The following is a 17,332-nucleotide window of genomic DNA, read 5'->3' as shown; positions in this document are numbered from 1 at the left end:
ACCCAGTTGAATCATGGCCACGAATTCACCAGGAAAAAGAGCCCAGCAGAAATTGGGAGGTGCCGTGCCTTTTCCATGCCTGGTGAACATCCTGGGCCGGCGCTTTTCTGGTCCTCCCAACTATTATGGCTTATGAAACGCCTGCACGTGGGCCTGCACTTATGCCCCTTCCCGGACGTCCTTTGATTGTCTCGCCTGCCCTGCCCTGCCCTCAGAAGCATGGACATGCTGGGAGACGCACGGCTTTCCCCTGCTCCTGGCATGGCTGGTTCCCACACTGTGGTCAGCTGTGGGGACCCCTCTTCTCGAATTGACAGCACTCAGGAGTGTCCGGTTCTCTAAATTGTCTGTGGGTTTTCAAATAACCTCAAAGCACAGTGACTTTCTAATCTCGAGAAGCGGCTCGACCCAGTGTGTCGAGGTGCTGCGTCTGAGGTTGCTTTCATGTTTGATGCTGAGCCAGCTGTGTGTGCTGTGGACGCAACCTTGTGAGAAGGCCCCAAGTGGGGCAGCGCACTTTCCCTGGGCCTCCCCCTCAGGTCCAGGAGGGCCTGTGCCACGTATGGGCATTGACTGAGTTTGCCTTTTCTCCAGGCACCTGGGAAAGGGGAGAGGGTGTGCTGTCTGGTCTGGGTGTGTAATTCATGCACGTGTGTGTGTGAGGCACCGAGGCTGCCAAGGCATGGGTGGGTGGCATGCTGGGGTCAGTGACACCATGGGCAGTGAGTGAGGAGTGGTCCGGGCTGCACGAAGTTGCTGTGAGGCCTCAGAAGCTCTCAGTGATGAGACCTTGCTGGGGGGGCAGAGCGACAGGGATTGGCCAGCAGGGGCAGAGCCTGGTGTGTGGCAGTAGGAGTGAGAAGAAGGCCCTGGGAGTCCCCACTGCCCCAGGAAGGGCAGGCGTGACCTCCACCAGCTCAGACGACTTTCCCTGCGCAGTGCGGGTGACGGGCAGCCTCCTGACTGAGCGGCTTGCCCTCGGAGAAGAGCAGAGAATGGTGGTGATGGTTTCAGTGGTGCAGCCATCTGCCCACCTGGCCAACCCGGGGCCTGTGCCAACCTGGGGTCTGTGCCTGGGCGCCCTCCAGGATAGGACGGAGGCACTGTCCAGCCCTTTCAGGGCTCATGGGGCCCTCCCTGTTGGCAGCAGCCAGGGTGTCTGGTATGATTCTGGAGTTTGAAGAGCCGAATTCCTGGGACATGGCCCTGGAATGCCTCGCAGCTGGTGGAAAGCTCCCCAAGGCTGCAGTCAGCCGGGTTCCACCATGGGTGTCAGGTGTTATTTCCTGGGGACTTCAGTGGACCCACAACAGAAGCAAACCTGGGCAGTGGGAGCTCCTTTCATAACGCGGCTCCTGGCTGTCACAGCTCCTGACTCTACGGTGGCAGCGGCATGGCTGTTACAGTTGCCTTGGCCCCAAGTCACAGTCTGCGGTGCTGACGCAGCCGACTGCATGTAGCCTGGTGCACGTTCTCCCGCACAGAGTGTCACCAGGATGGAATGAGTTCCCACAGAACGGGGGCCCAGGGTCTGTGCCTGCAAGGAGCGTGGCCAATGGTCAGCTCCGTCCCTCACCCTCTGTTCTGCCCTTTTTGAGGGATCCTTGAAAAAACAGTGGAACTGCAAGTGATTCCTGCTGGAGCAGAGCCATCCACTGAATCTGTTCCTTGTGGAATCCTCATAGCAGCAGGGGCTGTGAGCAGGTGTCGTGAGCCGTCCCCTCAGAAAACAGTGCTGGCTGGCGCCTGTGTGCCTGGCATTATTGCTAGAGTTTGCTCGGCCTCATCCCTGGAGAGGGACCCTGGGGCTGTCTTGTGGGCAGCAGTGGGTACCCAGCACTGTGGGCAGCACCTGTGGGCAGTGGTGGGTACCCAGCACTGTAGGCAGCACTGTGGGCAGCAGTGGGTACCCAGCACTGTGGGCAGCACTGTGGGCAGCAGTGGGTACCCAGCATTGCTCAGCAACTTCCTTTTGGTTTCTGTGGCTCCTTTTCTTCAAAGACCCAAGGTGCCCTTTCCCTCCCCAGCTCCAGTGAGCAGAGGTGCCAAGGGCAGACGGTGAGGCAGGGCTTCCTGGGCCTCTCATGTGCTCCACGGGTTTCAAGGGCAGCCCTAACACCTCTGCCGGGACCTGTGGGCCCGACCTCCCTGGAAGGCATGTGTTGTCCATCAGACTGGATGCTTTCTGCCCTGCTGAGATGGGGAGGGCAGGTCCCTGTGCAAGCTCAGCCGTCCAGTTCCAGGTGGGTTGACAGCCACCCACAGAGTCCCCCGCTGACTTCCCTCTGCAGACGTGGCGTGCTGCACCTCCACCAGAGCCATGGCATCGACGACTTGGGGCCTCCGCGGTGGCAGCTCACAGCCTGCCTGGTGCTGGTCATCGTGCTGCTCTACTTCAGCCTCTGGAAGGGCGTGAAGACCTCGGGGAAGGTGAGGCTCGAGGGTCACCAATTGGGCCTGTAGACATGGGGCCACCAAGCGGACATGTGGCCGTGGCTGGACAGGGGGTGCACACGTGGCCTCAGTTGGGTTTTGTGCTACAAATGTGGCCATGGCCAGGTTGGGGTGGACACATGGCCATGGTTGAGTTTGGGGGACTCACATGGCCATGATCAGGTTGGGAGTGTACGCGTGGCCATGATTGAGGGTACACCTGTGGCTGTGCTGGGTTGGCTTGGGTGACCCGTGGCCATGGCTGGGTGGGGGGAGGTGGACACGTGGCCGTGGCTGGGCTGGGTGGACACATGGCACAGTTGGGTTTTGGCTCCATATGTGGCTGTGTTTGGGGAAGGGCCTCAGGAGGGAAGCACCCACGGCAGTGTTTCTGGCAGGAAGGCACACGCAACATGATTTTTTTGTTGATAAAAATACTTTGGGAGGCTGAGGCGGGCAGATCACCTGAGGTCAGGGGTTCAAGAACAGCCTGGCCAACATGATGAAACCCCGTCTCTACTAAAAATACAAAATTAGCCAGGCGTGGTGGCACGTGCCTATAATCCCAGCTACACGGGAGGCTGAGGCAGGAGAATTGCTTGAACCCAGGAGGCGGAGGTTGCAGTGAGCCGAGATCATGCCACTGCACTCCAGCCTGGGCAAAAAGAGCGAAACTCCATCTCAAAAAAAAAAAAAAAATACTTTGGTTGTTATATGGGCCAAAACCAGTTTTGACCAAGATATGGCCCCTCCCTTGGAATAGTGTGTGTCATATGGCACCAGCCATGGGAGCCTCCCGCAGGGACACAGCCCAGAGCTACCCTTCATCGTGCCACAGTTCTGTTCACCAGAGTGAATCCACTCACGTCCCACGCATCAGAAAACCCCCATCAGCCACTCCCAGCTACTCTGGCAGGACCGATGCAGAAAAGGAATTTGCTCTCCCTGTCAAGTTGTTCTTCCCATTCCATCCCTCGGGAGGGTGTGCAGGACAGAAAGTGTCTGACCTTCTCACTCCAGTGAGCATTTGCTGAGCTGGCCTCCCAGGAAATGTTTGGGAATTGGGCCTCCTAATCAGACAACAAGCCGTCGGGGCAACCTCGTGCCCTCGTGCCGGTGTCTGCTCCCACCAAGGGCCCCGCCTGTGCAGCCTGGTGACACTGTCCTCTCCTGCAGGTGGTATGGATCACAGCCACCATGCCATACGTGGTCCTCACTGCCCTGCTCCTGCGTGGGGTCACCCTCCCTGGAGCTATAGACGGCATCAGAGCATACCTGAGCGTTGACTTCTACCGGCTCTGCGAGGCATCTGTGAGTACAATCCGCTCACTGCTTCGCAGTCCACAGGGGCTCTGGCATTCCCAGGTTTCCATATTCATTGCCTGCCAGGGCTGAGATGTGTCAGAGTTGCAGACACCACGGTTCTTTCCTCAGGAAGCCAAATCCCAAGCACCTGTGATACAGTATGAGTCATCTAAATCAAATTACATCAAAAACTCCATCTAGACTCAGGCTGCAGATTTGGTGAGCAAAAGAAGAAATAATTCAGGGTTAAAATATTTGGAGAAAGCCTGCCAGAGAGAGGAGACTTAGCTGGGCCATGGGGGATGGGTCCCTTGTCCAGAAAGGGAGGAGAAGGGGCTGCACCATTCCTGGCAAACAGGCCCAGAAACAGAAGCAGCTGTTGGTGGAAGGCTGGCATGACAAAAATGGCAGCTCCCTTGGGGCATCGTTGGAAATCAGGTGGACTAAGTAGGGGAGGTGGCAGGCCCCAAAGCCACCCAGGGGCGTCCATGTTGCTGTGAGAGGACAACGTGGCAAGAGGGGAAGGGCCATCTCAGCTGGGGTGTGAGGCAGGAGGCCGTTGAGAGGTGCTGCCCTATGTGGGTGGGCCGGTGGAGCCAGGTCTGGGGGTCATGAGGCAAGTGTAAACCCAAGGCAGAAGTGGGAAGGAAGGGGAGAAGGGATGGGCGGACATGGCTGCAAGCCTCCCAGGAAGCCCAGGGAGGCAGCAGCTGACAGGTGCAGTGAGAGAAGGCACCTGGACATGGCACCTATGAGCCTGCAAAGCAGCTGGGTGGGGGTGGAAGTGTGTCTGCAGCACTGAAGGGGAAGCCCTGTGGAGACAGGAGCCATGGGTGCAGCAGGCGTGTGGCCCACGGGAGCCAAGGAAGAGAGAGGAGGACAACCAGGGCAGCAAAATCAGCTGTGGCTGGGGACCCACAAGTGCAGAGCTGGAGCCGGACAAACCATGAAGTCAGCAGGGTGTCAGGGCCCCAGAAAGGCCAAAATGAAGCCAAGGGGTGTGTTTGCAGGACCATGGCATGTTATATATAGAATCAAAGAAAAATACCACAAGGACAACGTAGAGCCTAGTGCTCCAGCCAGGAAGAATAGGCAGCCCCAGGAGGAGGCAAAACAAACACCAGTGCATGTGAAAAGACGCTCATTGGAGAATAAATTACAAAGATCAGATGTCAAAAATTAGGTGGAGAGAGTGAATAGATTAGATGGATGGATGGATGCTAGGTAGGTAGGTGGATAGGATGGATGGATGATAGGTAGGTAGATAGAATGGATAGATAGGATGGGTGGATGGAAGCCTGGCTGGCTGGCTGGATGGATGGATAATGGATGGGTGGATGGAGGAATGGATGATAGGTAGGTAGCTGGATAGTATGGATGGATGGATGATGGATGAATGGATGGATGGATGGATGGATGGATGATGCATGGGTGAATGGGTGGATGAAAGATAGGTAGCTAGATAGGATGGACGGATGGATAATGGATGGATGATGCATGGGTGGATGGATGATGGGTAGATTGCTGGATGATGGATGGATGGGTGGATGGATGAATGATAGGTAGGTAGCTGGATAGCATGGATGGATGGATGGATGGATGGATGCATGGATGGATGGATGATGAATGGATGATGGATGGGTGAATGGGTGGATGAATGATAGGTAGGTAGCTAGATAGGATGGACGGATGGATAATGTATGGATGACGGATGGGTGGATGGATGATGGGTGGATTGCTGGATGATGGATGGATGGGTGGATGGATGAATGATAGGTAGCTGGACAGCATGGATGGATGGATGGATGGATGGATGGATGGATGGATGGGTGGATGGATGGATGGATGATGGGTGGATGGATGGATGGATGATGGGTGGATTGGTGGATGATGGACAGATGGGTAGATGGATGAATTATAGGTAGCTGGATAGCATGGATGGATGGATCGATGATGGATGGGTGGATGGATGGCTGATGGATGGGTGGATGGATGGATGATAGGTAGGTAGATAGGATGGATATACAATAGGATGGATGGAGATAGATACATACACACACATGTACTTCATATATTCATAGATGATAGATGGTTGATAGATTATAGAGATGACAGATAGATGATAGATTGGTGATGGATTGATAGATGACAGTGATAGATGATAGATAGATAGATGATTGATTGATAGATAATAGATGATGGATTGATGTATAGTGGAGAGAAATCAGGAAAGAAATGGAAGGAAAGGACAATTGCAGGTCCTGGAGTGAAAGTGCATGAGGTGAGACCCAGGGAGGCAGCCATGGGCACTGGCTCTGGGGTGACACTGGGAAGAGGCCTGAGCTGCACACACAGCTCAGGGTGAGGAGGAGGCAGGCGCTCCCCTGTGACACCTGATCCAGCCGGCAGGTGGCTGATGACCGGCATGGGAGCCACATCAGGGTATGAGCCTCTCCACCCACTGCCCACCCAGCCACTCTCGGCTTGGCTCCTCCCCTCATGCTGAGACGCTGGCCACCTGCACAGCCCTGACTGCGGGGACCGGCTGTCTGCCTCCAAACACACTGTCCCAGGAACTGGGGTGGCCTTGAGGCTCTGACATGCTGCCCAAAGGACAGAGGGCCCCGCCCCCTCTGCAGCACCCGGTTCCCTTGCTCAGTCAAGCTCAGGCAAGCTTGACTTGGGACCTGCGATGCCCTGAGACCCACCTGGCCTCCCCAGCAGGAGCATCTGGTGTCTCTGCCTCAGCATCCTGGCCCACAGACCTGTACCATGGGCTCCAGGGACTTGCAGGAACAGCCCTAACTGACCAGTCCCTCAGATGCCTCCAAGGGGGGTTGGCTGCTCCTTCTTCCCCATCCAAGGCCCAGGGATGGCCAAGGGGGGCATCTGAGTCACTGAATGGTCTCCGCAGTGCCCTCACCTTAGCAGGTTGTGGCTGACTTTTTAAAATACCACAATGGTCCAATCGTGGACCCACCCACCTTTCCTTTCACATCCAGAGTTGTAGGTGCCATCCACTGAGTTGGGCAGGCACAGCACCAGCATCTAAGCTGCAGGTGGGCTCCTGGCCATGCCCAGGTGCCGCTGTGCACCTGTACTGCTCATGTTTTGGGAAAGATGCAAAGCAGGCATTGCTGGTGTGCATCCAATCAGGACACCATTGTCATGTAGCGTGTGGATGAGTCCATGCCTTTCTGAGGGTTATCAGGGCGCCGCCATCATGCAGCGTGTGGATGATCCATGCTGTTCTGAGGGTTATCAGGGTGCCGCCATCATGTAGCCTGGGGATGAGCTTATGTTGTTCTGAGGGTTATCAGGGCGCCACCATCATGCAGCTTGTGGATGATCCATGATGTTCTGAGGGTTATCAGGAAGCCGCCATCATGTAGCCTGTGGTTGAGTATGTTCCGTTCTGAGCATTATCAGGACGTCACCATCATGTAGTGTGTGGATGAGTTTATGCTGTTCTGAGGGTTTCAGGGCACTGCCATCATGCAGCAGGGTGCACATGGGATGGGGGGACACACTCAGGGGGTTGTGAAGCCGGACCCTGATCAAGGGAAGATGGAGACCCCGCTAGGGCTGGTGTGAGTGTGGATGAGTCCATGCTGTTCTAAGGGTTATCAGGGTGCCGCGGTCATGTTGTGTGTGGATGAGTTCATGACTTTCTGAGGGTTGTCAGGGTGCTGCCATCATGTTGTGTGTGGATGAGTCCATGTTGCTCTGAGGGTTATCAGGGCGCCGTCGTCATGTCATGTGTGGATAAGTTCATGACTTTCTGAGGGTTATCAGGGCATCGCCATTATGCAGCATGTGGATGAGTCTGTGCTGTCCCCAGGGTTATCATGGTTCCACAATCATGTCGTGTGTGGATGATTCCGTGCTGTTCTGAGGGTTATTAGGACGCTGTGGTCATGTCGTGTGTGGATGAGTCCATGCTGTTCCGAGGGTTATTAGGACGCTGCAGTCATGTCGTGTGTGGATGAGTCCATGCTGTTCCGAGGGTTATTAGGACGCTGCAGTCATGTCGTGTGTGGATGAGTCCGTGCTGTTCCGAGGGTTATTAGGACGCTGCGGTCATGTCCTGTGTGGATGAGTCCGTGCTGTTCTGAGGGCTATGGAGCAGGGCACCTCTGGTTCTGTGGAATCGCTGCCCTGATACTCCATGGGGAATCCCAGATCAATGAACACAGACAGCCCCCTGCTTCTGAGGCTCTTCCAGGCCGCTGGCCCGGGAGGGTTCACTTCCTGAGGCTGCGTCTTCCACCAGTCGTCTGCTGCCATTTGCTTCTTGAGGATGGTGTTGAGTTTAGAGGCCTCGGCGTGGGGCTGGGACGGGAAGGGCGCTCGGGTCCTTTGCCCGTGGCCTGCGTTCTCCTGGGACAGCCTCTCACCGCCCTCTGGCTCTGCAGGTTTGGATCGACGCGGCCACCCAGGTGTGCTTCTCCCTGGGCGTGGGGTTCGGGGTGCTGATTGCCTTCTCCAGCTACAACAAGTTCACCAACAACTGCTACAGGTGAGCGCCTAGCAGGGTCAGGCAGGGGCCTCATCAGTACTGGGGAGAAATTGACTTCCAGAAATAGTGTGTCCCTGGATGAGAACAGGGCGGATCCACTGAACCCGCAAACCTGTGAGCCGTGTGGCCTTTCAGACAGAAGCGACGGCAAGGCAGCTCCCAACACGATTTTGATTTCAACTTTAAAGAAGGCACTGAAGCCCGTGGGTGCGTCGCCTCCTGGGAGGGACCTGCCGCCAGATTCCCCACTGAGGGCCCCGAGTGGCAAGGCCAGCCCCTCCCTCCACGAGGACACACCCTTCTCCCTCACACCAGCCCCAGGGGGTCTCTGTCCTCCCTCGCTCAGGGTCCAGCTTCGCAACCCCCTGAGTGTGTCCCCCCATCCCATGTGCACCCCGTGTTACCGGCAGGCACCTGAAGCCCCGTGCCGGGCCCCAAATCCTCCTGAAAACAGAAACAGAATTTTATCCAGGATCTGCTTTCTTTGACCTTTATGGACTTGTGCTTACTTTCTTTCCCATCATGAGGATAGAAACACGGTATAAATACAAGGACAGTGTGTGCAGCAGAATGGCCAGACCACAGGCAGGCTCCCCTGAGCGTGGGCGCTGGAAGGCAGGTCCCAAGGCGGCCCCTGCCCACAGCCCACCTGCGTCCACCTGGGTCCAGGTGCTCTGCAGATGAAGTGTGTGGTCCTTCCACCCCAGTGACAGGCCACACAGGAACCCAGGAGGAGGACGCTGGTGCCCTGACCGACCCCAGGACCCTCCCTCTTCCTCCTTCGCTTGCCTCCAGCCCTCTGGCTGCTCAGCCCTCAGATGGGGCCCCCAGGCCCGCAGCACCAGCGCCCTTGGGAGCTCACGGGAAACGCAGCCCCTGAGACGCCATGAGACCCGCCCAGTCAGGATCTGCATCTTAGCGAGGTCCCCGGGAGGTGTGTGCTCCTAGAGGTTCTGGAAGATCTGCCCTGGGTGAGGCGTCCACAGCAAGACTCGCGGGGCACAGGGGTGGCCGTCTCTTCTGCCCACCCTGAGCCTTGATGACTGAGCCTTGAGCAGCTCAGCCAGGGGACCAAGGTGGCCCAAGGACAGCTCTGCCAGGCTGCTAAGGAGCTGGCCGTGCTCACTGGGAAAAGTGGCCCCTCCAAAGACCTCCCGCCCCCTTCCCCAGACACAGTAAATTAAGGATAATGACTGGAAAATTGCAGCTGCTGCAGCTCAGCTGGTTCCTGAGACGGCGTGTCTTGTTCTTTCAGGGACGCGATTGTCACCACCTCCATCAACTCCCTGACGAGCTTCTCCTCCGGCTTCGTCGTCTTCTCCTTCCTGGGGTACATGGCACAGAAGCACAGTGTGCCCATCGCGGACGTGGCCAAGGACGGTGAGCCCCTCCTGCTGCACCTGGGCCTGCTCCGTGTAGCACCAGCGCCGAGCTCTCAGCAAAGCCTTTTTCCTTGTGAAAGAGGAAGGAGATGCACGGTCCCTGAGCAACATCAGTGAGAGTTGCTGCCTCGCTCTTGAAGGATGGCGGTACACATCCCAGTACAGACCTTCCCACCACCCAGCACCTTCCCTGCCCTGCCCCTCCCGGGCCCCCCACCCTGGGCCTTCCCTGCCCTGCCCCTCCCGGGCCCCCCACCCTGGGCCTTCCCTGCCCTGCCCCTCCCGGGCCCTCCACCCTGGGCTAGGGAACCTCAAGCCCAAATGCAGCTGAGCAGTGCAGTTGGTGCCTCGGTCCCTTGGCTGCTCCCTGCAGATGCCACATGAGGCTGCCCCACCAGGGTCTGGCCTGGATATTGTCACTGAGGGCCCTCTAGATGTTTGCTTGCCACGTGGTATGGGAACATGCAGCTCAGGGAAGGGGAGGAAAGAGCTGTTTCAGCAACTCCTGGAGGCAGGCTGGGATGCCGCTATGTCAGCTTGGCCACAGAGCAGCTGGGAGATCCCTGAGGCCTCCAGCACAGGGTGTCCCTGCCTGCTCCCCAGGCCGACGCATGACGCTGAGTGTCCCTGCACGCCTGGAGTTGACTCCGAGAGGGTGGGGAGGGGTCCAGGGCTCGGGCAGGCACAGGTGAGTGGTGGGGGGAGGCCTCGGCCGCAGCAAGGGTACCAGGCAGGATGGAGCCAGCAGGACGGGCACAGATGCAGGGGCTGAGAGTGGACCCAGGCACTTGGGGCCACTTGCCCGGCTCTGGTGCTTGCAGTGGAAAGCTGCGGCGTTGGCAGCCCTAACTTGGGCCAACCGAGAGCTCCAGGGAGTCCCGAGGCTTCTCGGTCTCTGTCAGCCAGTAGAGCCCCCGCCCGCCTCCAGCCTGCTCTGCCACATGGATGTGGAGGACGCCCTTTCCCTCCAGACACGGGCCTGGGTTGGGTGGGCTCCCATCCTGCGTCCCCATCCTTGCTTCCTCTGGACTGTCTTCTCTGGGGGGTGGGGTGGGGGCGCTACATTCGTGAGGAATGATTGTGCTCAGAGAAGCCCCTGTCCCATGTGGGTGTTGTTGCTGACTGATCTCTGCCTGGATGTTGGGGCTCAGTGAGGGCGGGGAGCAACACGCACCAAGCAGGGGCAGCCTTGACCCCATCTGAGTCTCACAGAGTGAGGCACTAGGACCCTCGCACCGCAGGTAGGAACAGGCTCCGAGACCTGAAAGGGCCCCTCCATGCTTGCAACAGAAAGCCGGGTTGGAGCTGGAGCCGCAGCTCAGAGGTGGGCCTCCTAAGCCCGTGTTCTTTCCTCTGGAAAAAAAAATTCAGTCAAAGCAGGAGAAAGGGAACATCATGCAAATAAGTGCAGAGCAGTGAAATTTACTGGATGCCGCATTTATGCATTTCCTTCATTCTTTTTGCCCTTTATGATGATAACTAGCATAGTTTGCAAAAACATCTATTAACCCCTGAAAATAAAGTCGAATGTCTTCTGTGCATTTCATGACAAGCAAAGTAAATGTCATTTACAGTCTTAATTCTCGAGAAAATAGGGTGAAATGTTAACTCAGGTACAGAAACGAAGGCAAGGGTGTTGACATTACGTTCCCCGAGCTGATGAATATCTTCCCAGGCTCCTGGCTGGTACCATCTAAGCCCCAGAACATCTCAGGCGAGCCTGCCTCCCCCACCCCACGTGGAGGCTGTCCCCATCCACCAGGGTATCTGGGAGCTGCAAGAGCCCAGGTCTGACCCCACTGCTTGGCTGACAGTGAGGCCCCTGAAAGACCTTTAGGAACGGCCCCTGGCTCTGGCCTTTGATTAATTAAAAGGCCAGGCGCAGGCCTATTCCTGCAGGCTAGGGCCAGACACGTGCCTGCTGAGGACAGGGGATTCTGTTTCGGGCAGATTGTGCAAGATTGGGCTCGGGAGACGGTGCCAGCTAGTGGAGGATGCAAGGCTTCTGAAATGGTCAAAGGTCAATTGCCTGTGAGACTGGTCTTGTCTTTGGGATCATCGGAGACCAAATTGCGTTGACTTTTGGTCGCATGCCTGTCACACTCTCATCCCCTCCACCTCCGTCCGAGTCTGCCTGCTGGTAGCAGGAAGCACGTGTCACTTCCCGAGAGAGCTGTGCGGGGACATCTCCTCCGCCTTGGCCATGCCGCCCTCGGCCTGGCGTGCCCCTCGCTCGCAGGGATAGCAAGGTAGCAGGTTTATCTCTTATCTTCGCAGCCACCATCTGGGCCCCTGTATCCGTCAGGATGTGCTGCTCCTCTGAGCCCTCAGGGCCCCAGCTGACAGGAGCCCATCTCAATGTGGCCTGCGGGACCCCGCGGCAGGGGAGGTGGTGAAGGAGCCACGCACTCCTCTACCAAGCTTCACTCGCAGGGACCCGCTCATTGTGTGTTCACAGCGCATTGGCCAAGTGCAGCCACGACTGATCTTACGGGAGGGTGGGAGGACCTCAGCTTCCTCATGTGCCTGGAAGGCGGAGGTCAGGAACGCATCCCTAATGTTTTGCTAATTTTAGAAATTAGGCTACTAAATAGTGTGGACGTGTGTGATTTGTGTGTGTTTGTGTGTGTGTGTGTTTGTGCATGCACGTGTATGGGTCTGTTTGTGTGTGTGCATGTGGACGTGTTCTTGCATGTATGAGTTTGAATGCACAAATGAGTATTCATACGTGTGTGCATGTGTCTGTGTGTGTATATTACATGATATGTGCAGGAAAAGCTAACTAGAAGGACATTAGCAGGTGTCCCTGGGATGAAGGGCAGGACCAGCCTGGAAACCCCTCCTGCCCTCTCCTTGTTTCTGCCCCTTCCTTCCCCCAGCGCCCCCATAGCCCGCGAGGACACAGGTAATTTGGAGGAGCCCCATTGCTGGGTGGTGGGCATGAACCAAAGCCCTCCGATAGGTTCTGGGTTTCCGCTTTCCTGAGTCCCAGGCCAGGGTCTGCTGGACGTACCGGAGGGGGGCTTTTCAGCAGGGCTGCACCAACCCTAGTCTCTACAGGCCTGTGGCAGGCCGTGTTGGCCTCTCGGGGCGGGGTGGGGCAGGATGGATGGGAGAGCACAGCGTGGGCTCTGTGGCAAGCAGGGCGGGTTCTGTTTCAGGGCCGGGGCTGATCTTCATCATCTACCCGGAGGCCATCGCCACGCTCCCGCTGTCCTCGGCCTGGGCCGTGGTCTTCTTCATCATGCTGCTCACCCTGGGTATCGACAGCGCCGTGAGTAACCTGCGCCGCCCGGCCCTGTCCTCGCACTTGGGTTCCTTCCACCCGAGGGGGCCCTGCCCTCCCAGGGCCAGGCAAGATCCCTGGGCTCACGGACGGCCCCCGGACCTCCTATGCTTGACTTGGGCGAGCCCCACGATTATTTGGGAGACCTTTCTTGGGGCTGGGGTGAGTGGTGACTGGAGTTTACCTTTCCCTTTATCCCGCTACTCTGGGGTACCCGTGTGCCCTGCCCTGAGCCACCTACAGATCCTGGACATGTGCACACACATGCACACACACACGAATGCATGCACACACATACATGAACACACACATACATACACGAACACGCATGCACACCACGCACATGCATGCATGCACTCATGTATGCACACCCACACACATGCACACCCACACACACGCACACACACATGCCTGCACTCATGCATGCACACACACATACATACACACACACACATGCACACATACATGCATGCACGTGCAGCAGGGCCCCAGCCACCAAAGACTTGGCTCAGGACACCGGAGTGGTGGGGCCTTGGAGGGCACAGAGCAGGTCCTTCATATCTCGTGGCTTTCCCTGGAACCCTCGGCTACCCCACGAAGAATGAGGAGGGCAACAGAAGTTCCTGGCACCCACCAATCCCAGGCCTGGCCCTGAATGCTTTGTGTGTGGCCCCTGCACCTCCAGCTGCTGGAGGTGGCGGGTTCAGCCCTCGATCGGTCCTGGGCCTGCTGGACTTTCTCAGGCTCCTTCTTCCCTGTCAGCTGTTTGGGACCGAAGAACTCAGAATCCCTTGCCTTATAAAAGCTGGTCATGCACCCGGCCCCCACTCATATCCTATCCAGCTCTGCCACGGCTCTTGGGTTGACCACAGGCCTCATGTTCCTGACATGAGAGCATGAAGGGGGGTCTGGACTGAGCAAGGTGAAGAAGGTCACTAAGCAGGAGTCAGGTGCCTGGATGGCGTCCCACAGGAGGATGCCGGGAGTCGGGAGGCTCCGTCGGGAAGGCTTAGCCAGTGACAAGGCCAGGTGCAGCCGAAAGCTTTGTGTGGGGGGCACATCTTGCTCAGGAAAATCTGGCCGAGCTGAACCCGTGCAGCAGCAGTGGACGGGGTGGCATTGTTTTAGCCACGCTGCATCTTACCCGCCCAGAGACGTCGAAGAGGCTGCAAACTCCCTACCGTGGATACAGTGGTCCCTCTGGGTCCTCTCTCCTGCGGTTGTGCCGCCACAGAAGCCCTCGCCAACAGCTGTCCTCACTACCAGGTGTCCTGCACCCTGGACGGCCGCGTGGCCCCTGTTCCGTGTCCATCCCCGGGTGTGTGTCCACTGGGTGACAAGTAGATCTTGGCCCAGGCTGCAGTCAGGAGCGCCGCCAGCCTGCAGCCCGACCCTGTGCTCTGTGTGCAGATGGGCGGTATGGAGTCAGTGATCACCGGGCTCATCGATGAGTTCCAGCTGCTGCACAGACACCGTGAGCTCTTCACGCTCTTCATCGTCCTGGCAACCTTCCTTCTCTCCCTGTTCTGCGTCACCAACGTACGTACCATCGCCAGCTTCGCCTTCTCCTGGTCATGTCTCCTTAGCACGTGGCACGGGGTGCCTTGGCTGGAACTGTCAGGCCAGACAGAACCGCAGCACCCAGGAAGCTGCATCCCCACCCACCCCAGAAGATGACTCATAGCAGTGCACAGGGTAACTAACTGCACATCGAGAGCTTGGTCCCAGAGTCACTTCAGCACCTGGACAGCTCCCCCAGAAGCACCCCAGGCTGAAGCTGCCTCCTTCTAGGGTTTGGGGACTGGGGGACTCTGGAGGTATGGTGGCAGAGCCTATCTATGTGGGAGGGGGCACCCAGGCCACTCCCTCTCCAAGGGAGGCACTGCCAAGTTCCACATTCAGTTGCTTCCATTTCTAATTGCACGTGAAGCCCTAGGAAGGGAAAGGAGAGGTCATTTTTATTTTTATTTTTTGTAATAGACATGGCCCTAAGAAGCTGCATGTGGGTGGAATTTTAGGGACTCAAACCAGAGTTTGCAGTGAGTGAAACAATCTGTGTGCACAGTGAGTCCCCAGGCTGGTTTACCTTTGGGGAAAGCCCTTCTGCAGGTCCACAGGCTCCCCTCTCTTCCAGGGTGGCATCTACGTCTTCACGCTCCTGGACCATTTTGCAGCCGGCACGTCCATCCTCTTTGGAGTGCTCATCGAAGCCATCGGAGTGGCCTGGTTCTACGGTGAGTCTGGGGGGAGGCAGTCAAGCCGGCGCCCTCTTATTTGGTGGCTGTGCCACTCCCCTTCTCACAAAGCCGCCATGAGGAAACACCTTTCAGCTGCAGGAAGCCTGGGTTGTGGTCATCGCAGCTCCGCAGAGGGGAGAGGCTTGGCACTGGTCCCTTTGATGGGATCAGTGAGGTGCTTAGCTTGGATGGCAGCCAGAAGACGCACACTGTGGTCAGAGGTGTTCACAGCGGCTGGGCGTCTTCTGCCTCCTCCACGCTAGAGGCACCGGTGAGCCCATCCCACACAGGGGGACACAATCAGATCCATGCTGGGGTTTCAGCAGGGACGTGACATGGTGCATTCAGAGGTGCCATCATCGCCTTCCCTGCTGACCAGAGCTCCAGAGCAGTCGGGGCCTGATGATCAGTGGGCGGCCGTTGAACGGGTTGCAGCTCCCGACCCATTGTGCTGCCCCAGCTGTGTACTGGGACGTCCACCAGTGGTTTAAACAGCAACAGAAAACCCAGCCCAGAGCCAGGGCTACCCTTTCCCTGCGTGCTGACCTGGCCAGCTCACTTCGACTCCCCTCAGTTCTCTCTTCTGTAAAATGGGCCGGAGTGCCAGCTCCACTTACCTGGCCAGGTCACTTCCAGGGAGGTGGCGAGGCCGAACCGGGGCATCTCGCCATAAATGTGTGGGCCGGGCGCGGTGACTCACACCTGTAATCCCAGCACTTTGGGAGGCCGAGGCGGGCAGATCACGAGGTCAAGAGATCAAGACCGTCCTGGCCAACATGGTGAAACCCCATCTCTACTAAAAAAAAAAAAAAAAATTAGCCAGGCGTGGTGGCACGAGGCTATAATCCCAGCTACTCAGGAGGCTGTAGCTTTTCTGAAGACACTGACGGTATACTTATGACGGGATACTATTCAGCTTGAACCCGGAAGGCAGAGGTTGCAGTGACCCGAGATTGCGCCACTGCACCCCAGCCTGGGCAACAGAGTGAGACTCCGTCTCAAACAAGAAAAAAAAATGTGTGGATCTGGCTGAAAGCTGATGTCTGTGGTGCTGCATGAGCCCCGGTTTTGGAGGACGCCCAGCTCACCTGCAAACAAGGGGGTCATTTTGTCTGCCTCAGAGCCATGGAATTTATAGCCAGATAAGCGTCCTGGCTTTGAGACAGAGGACAAATAGCTCCTATTCTGAGAACACTGTTTCCAGTGTTGCTCTACAGAAAAGGGAAATATCAACCTCGCTGTACTTTCACGGGTGTCTGGAATCCATACTTTGTCTATTGCTCTCATTGTCATCTTCCCTGAACAAAACGTAGACCTTCACAGAGGAAGGGAGAAAGTGCCTTGAATCGCCATGGCCTCTGGAAGCACGGGAGACGGGGCGAAGCTGGCCCTGGCCACCTGCGCCTCAGAAGACCGAGATCTGTGTTATTTTTCCAAAGAGATCCACGCCCCTCTCATCTAAATGAAACAAAACCTGTGCTCTAACAAGATGTGCCGGAATACGCCGGGCTTCCAGCGCGCTGCGGTCCTGTAGGTCTTGGAGCTGATGACTCCTGCTCCGGCAGGGGCCCTGGGACCTGCTGGTGGGAGGCAGGGTCTGGGGGCTGAGGGGCCTTGGGGACGCCCCCCTTGGCTGCTTCTGGCCTCACCTCTCTGCATCCCCGCTGCCTCCCACGTCCATCTCTCAAGTCCAGAGCTCAGATGCTGGGTGGGTGTGGAGAGGGGATTCTGTGTGGGGGCTTCTTTCTGACGGGACACGGGACAACCGCAAGACTAGACCAAATCTCAGCAGATCAGCTGCGGTCACACGAGTCACAGACCAGGGCAGATGTGGGGGGAGAAATCACTCTTAAGGTCTTAGGGTCAGTTCCTAGAAGAAGTTAGATAATACCAGTGAAACAAAAATATGCATTTCTAAGGCGGACTGCTGGTACTTGCTTTTGGGGAGAAAAAAATGTTTACTATCTTTCTAGAAATAGCTTTTCTGAAGACACGGTGACAGTATACTTACGACGGAATATGATTCGGCCTTAAAACAAAAGGGAATGCTGACGTGGGCCTCAGGGACACTCTCCAGGGAGTAAACCAGTTGCAGAGGCCCCGCGCTGCGTGACTCCACTGACAGGAGGTTCCCACAGGAGTCACATTCATTGAGACAAAAAGCAGATGG

At 57.1% G+C, this 17,332-nt stretch overlaps 1 protein-coding gene across 2 annotated transcripts in view; it reads left to right on the top strand.

Moving 5' to 3' along the window:
• SLC6A3 (solute carrier family 6 member 3) overlaps positions 1-17,332 on the top strand; it is a 47,985-nt gene that overhangs the window by 17,617 nt on the left and 13,036 nt on the right. Inside the window, exons 4-10 of one of the 2 annotated variants that reach the window (XM_032135437.2) lie at positions 2,292-2,430; positions 3,610-3,744; positions 8,154-8,257; positions 9,513-9,637; positions 12,801-12,913; positions 14,336-14,464; positions 15,060-15,159. In XM_032135437.2, the coding sequence (XP_031991328.1) occupies positions 2,292-2,430; positions 3,610-3,744; positions 8,154-8,257; positions 9,513-9,637; positions 12,801-12,913; positions 14,336-14,464; positions 15,060-15,159 (845 nt within the window). The remainder of the gene's footprint in view (positions 1-2,291; positions 2,431-3,609; positions 3,745-8,153; positions 8,258-9,512; positions 9,638-12,800; positions 12,914-14,335; positions 14,465-15,059; positions 15,160-17,332) is intronic. The other variant, XM_058430155.1, reaches the window with a different exon arrangement.

This window comes from Hylobates moloch, unplaced genomic scaffold, assembly GCF_009828535.3.
Source record: "Hylobates moloch isolate HMO894 unplaced genomic scaffold, HMol_V3 SCAFFOLD_17, whole genome shotgun sequence".
NCBI lineage: Eukaryota > Metazoa > Chordata > Mammalia > Primates > Hylobatidae > Hylobates > Hylobates moloch.
Note: the sequence above shows the minus strand (reverse complement) of the source record. Positions and strands in the feature narration are given on the sequence as shown.